This window comes from Heptranchias perlo, unplaced genomic scaffold (assembly GCF_035084215.1).
Source record: "Heptranchias perlo isolate sHepPer1 unplaced genomic scaffold, sHepPer1.hap1 HAP1_SCAFFOLD_140, whole genome shotgun sequence".
NCBI lineage: Eukaryota > Metazoa > Chordata > Chondrichthyes > Hexanchiformes > Hexanchidae > Heptranchias > Heptranchias perlo.
Window position 1 is genome coordinate 36,360 of NW_027138646.1, and position 13,052 is coordinate 49,411.

General features: G+C 48.2%; 1 protein-coding gene across 1 annotated transcript in view; it reads left to right on the top strand.

The window, feature by feature from the left end:
- Positions 1–11,887: 11,887 nt before the first annotated feature.
- Positions 11,888–13,052, top strand: part of LOC137308830 (ectonucleoside triphosphate diphosphohydrolase 8-like) — a gene marked incomplete at its 5' end in the record, with an annotated part of 80,795 nt that continues 79,630 nt past the window's right edge. Inside the window, one exon of the mRNA XM_067977290.1 lies at positions 11,888–12,038. Within this exon, the coding sequence (XP_067833391.1) occupies positions 11,888–12,038 (151 nt within the window). The remainder of the gene's footprint in view (positions 12,039–13,052) is intronic.

The following is a 13,052-nucleotide window of genomic DNA, read 5'->3' on the forward strand; positions in this document are numbered from 1 at the left end:
ACCTCTCGGACTCTCCTTTTATACTGTGCTCACCTCTCGGACTCTCCTTTTACACTGCGCTCACCTCTCGGACTCTCCTTTTACACCGTGCTCACCTCTCGGACTCTCCTTTTATACTGTGCTCACCTCTCGGACTCTCCTTTTATACTGTGCTCACCTCTCGGACTCTCCTTTTATACTGTGCTCACCTCTCGGACTCTCCTTTTATACTGTGCTCACCTCTCGGACTCTCCTTTTACACTGCGCTCACCTCTCGGACTCTCCCTTTATACTGTGCTCACCTCTCGGACTCTCCTTTTATACTGTGCTCACCTCTCGGACTCTCCTTTTATACTGTGCTCACCTCTCGGACTCTCCTTTTATACTGTGCTCACCTCTCGGACTCTCCTTTTACACTGTGCTCACCTCTCGGACTCTCCTTTTATACTGTGCTCACCTCTCGGACTCTCCTTTTACACTGTGCTCACCTCTCGGACTCTCCTTTTATACTGTGCTCACCTCTCGGACTCTCCTTTTATACTGTGCTCACCTCTCAGACTCTCCTTTTACACTGTGCTCACCTCTCGGACTCTCCTCCCGCTCTCGGACTCTCCTTTTACACTGTGCTCACCTCTCGGACTCTCCTTTTACACTGTGCTCACCTCTCAGACTCTCCTTTTACACTGTGCTCACCTCTCGGACTCTCCTCCCGCTCTCGGACTCTCCTTTTACACTGTGCTCACCTCTCGGACTCTCCTCCCGCTCTCGGACTCTCCTTTTATACTGTGCTCACCTCTCGGACTCTCCTTTTATACTGTGCTCACCTCTCGGACTCTCCTTTTACACTGTGCTCACCTCTCGGACTCTCCTTTTACACTGTGCTCACCTCTCGGACTCTCCTTTTATACTGTGCTCACCTCTCGGACTCTCCTTTTATACTGTGCTCACCTCTCGGACTCTCCTTTTATACTGTGCTCACCTCTCGGACTCTCCTTTTACACTGTGCTCACCTCTCGGACTCTCCTTTTATACTGTGCTCACCTCTCGGACTCTCCTGCCTCACCTGTGACATCACACAGTAGTTGTCTCTTGTTGCAGGTCTTCTGCTGCTTCTATCCCCACTCTCAGTCTTCTGCTGCTTCTATCCCCACTCTCAGTCTTCTGCTGCTTCTATCCCCACTCTCAGTCTTCTGCTGCTTCTATCCCCACTCTCAGTCTTCTGCTGCTTCTATCCCCACTCTCAGTCTTCTGCTGCTTCTGTCCCCACTCTCAGTCTTCTGCTGCTTCTATCCCCACTCTCAGTCTTCTGCTGCTTCTATCCCCACTCTCAGTCTTCTGCTGCTTCTATCCCCATTCTCAGTCTTCTGCTGCTTCTGTCCCCACTCTCAGTCTTCTGCTGCTTCTATCCCCACTCTCAGTCTTCTGCTGCTTCTATCCCCACTCTCAGTCTTCTGCTGCTTCTATCCCCACTCTCAGTCTTCTGCTGCTTCTATCCCCACTCTCAGTCTTCTGCTGCTTCTGTCCCCACTCTCAGTCTTCTGCTGCTTCTATCCCCACTCTCAGTCTTCTGCTGCTCAGGTACTCCGCTGCTCTGGGGAAAAAGTTAGGAAAAGCAAAGCACAGCAGCACCTCCCTCCCCCACTTCACCGAACTCCCACACTCACCAAACTCTGAAGTGTTCACTCTGTGCCCGCTGCACTCTGTGCTCCGTTAGCACTGACAGGCCCCTGTATTTCTACAGTTTGTGACTCAGATGAGTCAGGCCTGCCCCACCTTCAGGCACCAGTTTAATCGAGCTAACCAATTAACTGACTACAGCAGCTCTCTCTGCTGAAGCCTGACAGCAACTTAAAAATTTAAACTTTAAATTTGAACTTGAACTGTTGATAGCAATTTACACTAGATTGTAAAGAGATTAACCCTTAAACTCCCACACTCACCAAACTCTCAGCTGTTCACTCTGTGCCTTGGTGCACGGAATATACCCTGGTACACGGCACATAACCTGGTACACGGCACATAACCTGGTACGCATGACATACCCTGTTAAACGGGAAATACCCTGATTCACATCATATGCCCAGGTACACAGCGCAGACTCTGGTACACATAACATCCTCTTGTACATAGCACATAACCTGGTAAGTATCACATACACTGGTACACAGCACATACATTGGTACACAGCACATACATGGCACATACCATGTGAGGTTATGCACTTTGGCAGGAGAAATCAGAGAGCAAGTTATTATCTTAATGGCGAGAAACTGGAAAGTACTGCAGTACAAAGGGATCTGGGGGTCCTAGTGCAAGAAAATCAAAAAGTTAGTATGCAGGTGCAGCAGGTGATCAAGAAGGCCAACGGAATGTTGGCTTTTATTGCTAGAGGGATAGAATATAAAAACAGGGAGGTATTGCTGCAGTTATATAAGGTATTGGTGAGACCGCACCTGGAATACTGCATACAGTTTTGGTCTCCATACTTAAGAAAAGACATACTTGCTCTCGAGGCAGTACAAAGAAGGTTCACTCGGCTAATCCCGGGGATGAGGGGGTGGACATATGAGGAGAGGTTGAGTAGATTGGGACTCAACTCATTGGAGTTCAGAAGAATGAGAGGCGATCTTATTGAAACATATAAGATTGTGAAGGGGCTTGATCGGGTGGATGCGGTAAGGATGTTCCCAAGGATGGGTGAAACTAGAACGAGGGGGCATAATCTTAGAATAAGGGGCTGCTCTTTCAAAACTGAGATGAGGAGAAACGTCTTCACTCAGAGGGTAGTAGGTCTGTGGAATTTGCTGCCCCAGGAAGCTGTGGAAGCTACATCATTAAATAAATTTAAAACAGAAATAGACAGTTTCCTAGAAGTAAAGGGAATTAGGGGTTACGGGGAGCGGGCAGGAAAATGGACATGAATTTAGATTTGAGGTTAGGATCAGATCCGCCATGATCTTATTGAATGGCGGAGCAGGCTCGAGGGGCCGACTGGCCTACTCCTGCTCCTATTTCTTATGTTCTTATGTTCTTATACCGTGATACAGAGCACATACCCTGGTACACGTGACATACCCTGTTACACACCACTTAACCTGGTACACAGCACACACCCTGATTCACAGCATATATCCTAGTACACAGCACATACCATGGTACATGGGACACATCACAAACAGAGAGATATTAATAGATTAAGTGAATGGGCAAAACTGTGGCAAATGGATTTCAATGTAGGCAAGTGTGAGGTCATCCACTTTGGACCTAAAATGGATAGATCAGATGATGAAAAGCTCGAAACAGTGGCAGTCCAAAGGGACTTAGGGGTTCACGTACATAGATCATTAAAATGTCATGGTTAGGTACAGAAAATAATCAAGAAGGCTAATGGAATGCTGGCCTTTATATCTAGAGGACTAGAATACAAGGGGGCAGAAGTTATGCTGCAGCTATACAAATCCCTGGTTAGACCGCACCTGGAGTACTGTGAGCAGTTCTGGGCACCGCACCTTCGGAAGGACATATTGGCCTTGGAGGGAGTGCAGCGTAGGTTTACTAGAATGATACCCGGACTTCAAGGGTTAAGTTACGAGGAGAGATTACACACACTAGGGTTGTGTTCCCTGGAATTTAGAAGGTTAAGGGGTGATTTGATCGAAGTTTTCAAGATATTAAGGGGAACAGATAGGGGAGATAGAGAGAAACTATTTCCGCTGGTTGGGGAGTCTCGGACTAGTGGACATAGACTAAAGATTAGAGCCAGGATTTCAGGAGTGAAGTTAGGAAACACTTCTACACACAAATGGTGGTAGAAGTTTGGAACTCTCTTTCGCAAATGACAGTTGATGCTAGCTCGATTGTTAATTTTAAATCTGAGATTGATAGATTTTTGTTAACCAAAGGTATTAAGGGATATGGGGCTAAGGCGGGTATATGGAGTTAGGTCACAGATCAGCCATGATCTCATTGAATGGCGGAACAGGCTGGAGGGGCTGAATGGCCTTCTCCCATTCCTATGTTCCTGTACCCTGGTACATGGCACATACACTGGCACACATGACATACCCAGATACGCAGCATATACCCTGGTACACAGCACATATCCTGGTACAAGGCAGACACCCTGGTACACTGGACATACATTAGTACACAACACAAACCCCTAAACATAGTACACATGACATATCCTGGTACAGAAGACACCTGGTACACAGCACATAGCCCCTCACACTGCACATTCCCTGATACATGCCAGATACCTTGGCAAACGGGATATACCCTGGTACACTGCACATAACTTGGTACACAGTGCAGACTCTGGTGCACAGAGCACACCCTGTACACAGCACATACCCTAGTAAGCATCACATACACTGATATACAGCACATACACTGGTACACAGCATATACCCTGATACAAGGCACACACCCTGATATAAGGCACACACCCTGGTACACATCACATACATGACACACACTGTGGAACAGAGCGCGTGCCCTGGTACATGCACTTAACCTGGTACACAGCACATTTCCTGGTACATGAGACATACCCTGGTACAGAGCACACACCCTGGTACACAGCAAATACCATAGTATACAGGACATACATTTCACATAACCTGGTACATGGGACATGCCCTGGTGCATAGCACATACCTTGGTATACGGGCGATACCCTGGTACATGACACATTCCCTGGTACATGACACATATTCTGGTAGACGACACATACCCTAGTATACATGACATACCCGGGTATGCCTGGCTCACATGACATACCTTATTACATGACACTTACCCTGGTATACAACAACAACAACAATAACTTGCATTTATATAGCGCCTTTAACGTATTAAAACATCCCAAGGCTCTTCACAGGAGCGATTATCAAACAAAATTTGACACCGAGCCATATAAGGAGATATTAGAACAGGTGACCAAAAGCTTCGTCAAAAAGGGAGGTTTTAAGGAGCATCTTAAAAGAGGAGAGAGCTGGAGAGGCGGAGAGGTTTAGGGAGGGAATTCCAGAGCTTAGGGCCTAGGCAGTAATGGTGGAGCAATTAAAATCGGGGATGCACAAGAGGCCAGAATTGGAGGAGTGCAGAGATCTCGGAGGGCTGGAAGGCTGGAGGAGGTTACAGAGATAGTGAGGAGCGAGGCCATGGAGGGATTGGAAAACAGGGATGAGAATTTTAAAATCGAGGTGTTCCCGGACCGAGAGCTGATGTAGGTAAATGAGCACAGGGGGTGATGGGTGAACGGGACTTGGTGCGAGTTAGGATACGGGCAGCAGAGTTTTGGATGAGCTCAAGTTGATGGAGGGGGGAAGGTGGGAGACCGGGCAGGAGAGCATTGGAATAGTCTGGGGGAACGTTAGGGAATAGTCCAGTCTGGAGGTAACCAAGGCATGGATGAGGGTTTCAGCAGCAGATGAGCTGAGGCAGGGGCGGAGACGGGCGATGTTACGGAGGTGGAAGTAGGCGGTCATGGTGATGGAGTGGATATACGAGCATACGAATTAAGAGCAGGAGTAGGCCATTCGGCCCCTCGAGCCTGCTCTGCCATTTGATAAGATCATGGCTGATCTGATTGTGACCTCAACCCTACTTTCCCATCTACCTACTATAACCTTTGACTCCCTTGTTAATCAGGAATCTATCTAACTCAGCCTTAAAAATATTCAATGACCCTGCCTCCACCGCTCTCTGGGGAAGGGAGTTCCACAGACTCACGACCCTCTGAGAGAAAAAATTTCTCCTCATCTCCGTCTTAAATGGGAGATCCTTTATTTTTAAACTATGGCCCCTAGTTCTAGTCTCTCCCACAAGGGGAAACATCCTCTCATCATCTACCCCTTCTAGTCCCCTCAGGATCTTATATGTTTCAATAAGATCACCTCTCATTCTTCTAAACTCCAGTGTTTACAGGCCCAACTTGTCCAACCTTTCCTCATAAGATAACCCCCTCATCCCAGGAATCAGTCGAGTGAACCTTCTCTGAACCGCCTCTAAAGCAATTATGTCCTTTCTTAAATAAGGAGACCAAAACTGCACACAGTATTCGAGATGTGGTCTCACCAATGCCCTGAACAACTATAGCAAAACATCTCTACTTTTATATTCCATTCCCCTTGCAATAAATGACAACATTCCATTTGCCTTCCTAATCACTTGCTGTACCTGTATACTAACTTTTTGTGATTCATGTACTCGGACACCCAGATCGTCTGTACCTCAGAGTTCTGCAATCTCTCTCCATTTAAATAATATACTGCTTTTCTATTCCTCCTGCCAAAGTGGACAAGTTCTCATTTCCCCATTTGCCAAATTTTTGCCCACTCGCTTAACCTATCTATATCCCTTTGCAGACTCCTTATGTCCTCTTCACAACTTACTTTCCTACCTACCTTTGTGTCATCAGCAAATTTAGCAACCATACATTCGGTCCCTTCATCCAAGTCATTGATATAGATTGTAAATAGTTGAGGCCCCAGCACTGATCCCTGTGGCACTCCACTCGTTACATCTTGCCAACCTGAAAATGACCCATTTATGCCTACTCTCTGCTTCCTGTTAGCTAACCAATCCTTTATCCATGATATGTTACCCCCTACACCATGAGCTCTTATTTTGTGTAGTGGCCTTTGATGTGGCACCTTGTCAAAAGCCTTCTGGAAATCCAAGTCCACCACATCCACAGGATCCCCTTTATCCACATTGCTTGTTACTTCCTCAAAGAACTCTAATAAATTAGTCAAACACGATTTCCTTTTCACAAAGCCTTGTTGACTCTGCCTGATTGCATTGAGATTTTCTAAGTGCCCTGCTATAACCTCCTTAATAATAGATTCTAGCATTTTCCCTATGACAGATGTTAAACTAACTGGCCTGTAGTTTCCTGCTTTCTGTCTCCCTCCTTCCTTGAATAGAGGAGTTACATTCATTATTTTCCAATCTGATGGGACCCTTCCAGAATCTAGGGAATTTTGGAAAATTAACACCAATGCATCTACTATCTCTGCAGCCACGATGGGCCGAAGGGCCTCTATCCGTGCTGTATAACTCTATGACTTCTTTTAAGACCCTAGGATGAAGTCCGTCAGGACCTGGGGACTTGTCAGCTTTTAGTTCTAATATTTTTTTCAGAACCCTTTCCCTGGTGATTGTAAATGTTTTAAGTTCCTCCCTCCCTTTCACCTCTTGATTCACAGTTATTTCTGGCATGTTATTTGTATTCTCTACAGTGAAGACAGATGCAAAGATGGTCGGAAGTTCATCTCAGGGTCAAATAGGAGGCCAAGGTTGTGAACAGTCTGGTTCAGCCTCAGACAGTGGTCAGGGAGAGGGATGGAGTCAGCGGTCAGGGAAGGGAGTTTGTGACGGGGACTGAAGACAATGGCTTCGATCGTCCCAATATTTAGTTGTGGGATATTTTTGCTCATCCAGCCGGACAAGCAGTGTGACCAATCAGAGACAGTGGAGGGGTCGAGGGAGGTGATGGTGAGGTAGAGCTGGGTGTCCTCAGTGTACAAGTGGAATCTGACGTGTTTTCAGATGATGTCGCCGAGGGGCAGCATGGAGATGAGGAATAGGAGGGGGCCGAGGATCGATCCTCGGGGGACTCCAGAGGTAACGGTGCGGGAGTGGGAAGAGAAGCCATTGCAGGTGATTCTCTGGCCAGGATTGAATAGGTATGAGTGGAACCAGGAGAGGGCAGTCCCACCCAGCTGGACGATGGAGGAGAGGTGATGGAGGAGGATGGTGTGGTCACCGTGTCAGAGGCTGCGGACAGGTGGAGAAGGATGAGGAGGGAGAGTTCACCACGGTCACAGTCACACAGGATGTCATTTGTAACTTTGATAAGGGCCGTTTCAGTGCTGTGGCAGGGGCGGAAACCTGATTGGACGGGTTCAAATATAGAGCTGCGGGAAAGATGGGCACGGATTTGGGAGGCGACAATGAGAGGAAAGGGAGGTTGGAGAGGGGGCAGTAATTTGCAAGTACAGAGGGGTGAAGTGGATTTTTTGAAGAGGGGGTTGATGACGGCAGATTTGAAGCGGAGGGGGACAGTACCTGAGGGGAGGGAACCGTTAACAATATCAGCTAACATGGGGGCCAGGAAGGGAAGTTGGGTGGTCAGCAGTTTGGTGGGAACAGGGTCGAGGGAGCAGGAGGTGGGTCTCGTGGTCAAGATGAGCTCGGAGAGCGAACAAGGGGAGAGAGGAGAGAAACTAGAGAAGGATGTGAGTTCAGGGCTGGGGCAGGGGGAACCGGAGGGGAAGTTTGGCTCAGTGGGCTAGGGGAGGGGAGGGAAGTGACAGAGGCAGCTGAACGGATGGTCTCAATCTTAGTGACAAAGAATTCACAGGGCATGTGACATGTACCAGACTGTGTCCTGTTTACTAGGATGTGTGCTGTGTACCCGGGAAAGCCCAGTGTAGCAGGGTATATGCTGTGTACCAGGGACCGTTCCTTCCTGGCCCCCATGTTAGCTGATATTGTTAACGGTTCCCTATCCCCCTGCCCTTACACGGCAGATACCTTGGTACACGGGACATACACTGGCTCCTCGCACTTGTTGTTGGAGGTGAGGGTGGAGGGGGGAGGGGAGAGGGGTTTAAGAGGACGGTTTGTAGCGGAGAAGAGAAGCCGGGGATTATCGTTACATTCCAGGATGAGCAGTTTTGGCAGAGGAGAGCAGGACCCGATAGTGCTGTGTAATAGGGTACATGAGACATACACCAGTACACAGCATATAACCTGATACACGGGACACACCCTGATACACGGGACATACCCTGGTACACGGGACACACCCTGATACACGGGACATACCCTGGTACACGGGACATACCCTGGTACACGGGACATAGCCTGGTACACGGGACACACCCTGATACACGGGACATACCCTGGTACATGGGACATACCCTGGTACACGGGACATACCCTGGTACATGGGACATAGCCTGGTACACGGGACATACCCTGGTACATGGGACATAGCCTGGTACACAGGACATACCCTGGTACACAGGACATACCCTGGTACACAGCACATACCCTGGTACACGGGACATACCCTGGTACACGGGACATAGAATCATAGAATCATAGAAGTTACAACATGGAAACAGGCCCTTCGGCCCAACATGTCCATGTCGCCCAGTTTATACCACTAAGCTAGTCCCAATTGCCTGCACTTGGCCCATATCCCTCTATACCCATCTTACCCATGTAACTGTCCAAATGCTTTTTAAAAGACAAAATTGTACCCGCCTCTACTACTGCCTCTGGCAGCTCGTTCCAGACACTCACCACCCTTTGAGTGAAAAAATTGCCCCTCTGGACCCTTTTGTATCTCTCCCCTCTCACCTTAAATCTATGCCCCCTCGTTATAGACTCCCCTACCTTTGGGAAAAGATTTTGACTATCGACCTTATCTATGCCCCTCATTATTTTATAGACTTCTATAAGATCACCCCTTAACCTCCTACTCTCCAGGGAAAAAAGTCCCAGTCTGTCTAACCTCTCCCTGTAAGTCAAACCATCAAGTCCCGGTAGCATCCTAGTAAATCTTTTCTGCACTCTTTCTAGTTTAATAATATCCTTTCTATAATAGGGTGACCAGAACTGTACACAGTATTCCAAGTGTGGCTTCACCAATGCCCTGTACAACTTCAACAAGACATCCCAACTCCTGCATTCAATGTTCTGACCAATGAAACCAAGCATGCTGAATGCCTTCTTCACCACCCTATCCACCTGTGACTCCACTTTCAAGGAGCTATGAATCTGTACTCCTAGATCTCTTTGTTCTATAACTCTCCCCAACGCCCTACCATTAACGGAGTAGGTCCTGGCCCGATTCGATCTACCAAAATGCATCACCTCACATTTATCTAAATTAAACTCCATCTGCCATTCATCGGCCCACTGGCCCAATTGATCAAGATCCCGTTGCAATCCCAGATAACCTTCTTCACTATCCACAATGCCACCAATCTTGGTGTCATCTGCAAACTTACTAACCATGCCTCCTAAATTCTCATCCAAATCATTAATATAAATAACAAATAACAGCGGACCCAGCACCGATCCCTGAGGCACACCGCTGGACACAGGCATCCAGTTTGAAAAACAACCCTCTACAACCACCCTCTGTCTTCTGTCGTCAAGCCAATTTTGTATCCAATTGGCTACCTCACCTTGGATCCCATGAGATTTAACCTTATGTAACAACCTACCATGCGGTACCTTGTCAAATGCTTTGCTGAAGTCCATGTAGACCACGTCTACTGCACAGCCCTCATCTATCTTCTTGATTACCCCTTCAAAAAACTCAATCAAATTCGTGAGACATGATTTTCCTCTCACAAAACCATGCTGACTGTTCCTAATTAGTCCCTGCCTCTCCAAATGCCTGTAGATCCTGTCCCTCAGAATACCCTCTAACAACTTACCCACTACAGATGTCAGGCTCACCGGTCTGTAGTTCCCAGGCTTTTCACTGCCGCCCTTCTTAAACAAAGGCACAACATTTGCTACCCTCCAATCTTCAGGCACCTCACCTGTAGCGGTGGATGATTCAAATATCTCTGCTAGGGGACCCGCAATTTCCTCCCTAACCTCCCATAACGTCCTGGGATACATTTCATCAGGTCCCGGAGATTTATCTACCTTGATGCGCGTTAAGACTTCCAGCACCTCCCTCTCTGTAATATGTACACTCCTCAAGACATCACTATTTATTTCCCCAAGTTCCCTAACATCCATGCCTTTCTCAACCGTAAATACCGATGTGAAATATTCATTCAGGATCTCACCCATTTCTTGTGGTTCCGCACATAGATGACCTTGTTGATCCTTAAGAGGCCCTACTCTCTCCCTAGTTACCCTTTTGCCCTTTATGTATTTGTAGAAGCTCTTTGGATTCACCTTTGCCTGATCTGCCAAAGCAATCTCATATCCCCTTTTTGCCCTCCTGATTTCTCTCTTAACTCTACTCCAGCAATCTCTATACTCTTCAAGGGATCCACTTGATCCCAGCTGCCTATGCATGTCATATGCCTCCTTCTTCTTTTTGACTAGTGCCTCAATCTCCCGAGTCATCCAAGGTTCCCTGCTTCTACCAGCCTTGCCCTTCACTTTATAAGGAATGTGCTTACCCTGAACCCTGGTTAACACACTTTTGAAAGCCTCCCACTTACCAGACGTCCCTTTGCCTGCCAACAGACTCTCCCAATCAACTTCTGAAAGTTCCTGTCTAATACCATCAAAATTGGCCTTTCCCCAATTTAGAATTTTAACTTTTGGGCCAGACCTATCCTTCTCCATAGCTATCTTAAAACTAATGGAATTATGATCACTGGTCCCAAAGTGATCCCTCACTAACACTTCTGTCACCTGCCCTTCCTTATTTCCCAAGAGGAGGTCAAGTTTTGCCCCTGATACACGGGACATACCCTGAGTTTCAGGCCTGGGAGAGGCTGATAAAGGTAAAGAACTGAAGAAAGAGTCAAGCCGAGGCCTCCCCTGCCCTGGACTCCCTTCCCCTCCCACACACGAGGTTCTCACAAGAGGGCACCTGGAACCCAATCCCGCTCCCTTCCTTATGTCGGTGGGCAGATTCCGGGCTGCGCTGTTTCCCACCACATTATCCAGTGGGATTTCAATGAGGCCTGGCTTGGTATCATTCAGTGATGGGGGGGGAGTGAACTCACTGGGAAAATGCAGCCAGTTAATATCCAAACATCTTTGACTGTTGGTCCATTGTGTTTGCTCCCTAATGTTATTTTGATCTCATTCCTAGAAGTGGTTGTGTATGTTGACAAGAGGCTGTGGTTGTGATGATGACACACAGAGTGCAGCCACGGCCTGTAACGCGGTGTTAATGTGTTCACAGGTGCTGGCATTTCCAGCTATGCCAATGACCCACCGCAGGCTGGACAGTCACTCAGACCGTGTTTAAATCAAGTGCTCAACTACATCCCGTCTGAGAAACAGCAGAAAACACACATCTGTCTGGGAGCAACAGCTGGCATGCGTTTACTTGAGTAAAGATATTTGCAACACTTATCTCTGTGTAGAAAGGGTTTGTGTTCCACATGTTGGACTCGATATTACCAGGGTGGCCGGATGGCAGCGGGGGGGGGGCGACTGGGCGCGTGGGTAACCCGCCCAATGAAATCCGTCCATTCGCCATGCGATCGCGGGTAAATTTAAGCCACTTAACGTGGCTTCCGAGTTTCCCGTCAGAAACCTGCGCAGCGGGCGGACTGCACACCCACATCACAGGCTGTCAGCTGGAGGAGCTCGACTTAGAGGGGCAGTCCTCCAATGGCTGCTCCTGGAGCAAAGAACCAAAATTGTAGAATGGAGCAGCCCAGGGGAAAGGCTGCTCCCAGATTCAGTGATACCTCACTCCAGGTCTTCCACATGGGGCACCCCCACCCCACAACTCCTTCTGCACTGTCCACACTACTCTATCACATCACTCCTCACACCCACTCAAACCTCATCCTCAACTTCCCTGCACTTCCTCAACACTTCCTCACCTCCCCAGCACTCACCCCACCACTACCACTCAACCCAATCCTCATACAATCTCACGGCTCTGTCTCATACTCACCCTCTGATGCATCTCTTTCACCGTCAGCCTCACCCAAACCAATGCATTCAGCGGTTGGCCATGTCACCATCCCTCACTCACGCCTCTCTACTTTCTCCCCTTATAGAAGAAGAGAGCCCAGAATGCACGGGAGGGGGTGAAGACCGGAGGGGGGCCGCAACATCAGGTTGTCCTCACAGACGCGGAATGGAGGCTCTTGAAGTGAGCCGCACCCTCGAGTGCCTGTCCGTCGGGGACGCCGAGACAAACGGCTGGTGACAGAACTTTAACATTCAGTGCACACAATATCAATTGATGTTAACATGTCTTGCCATCTTCAGCACCTCAACATGTGTCATCATGCTTAATATTGCCTTCTGTTCTCTTAAAGGGCTTTCAACGACTGCTGTGACGGCAGCGGGCGATTCCTCAGAGGACCTGCCGGCCTCTGAGGGGGCAC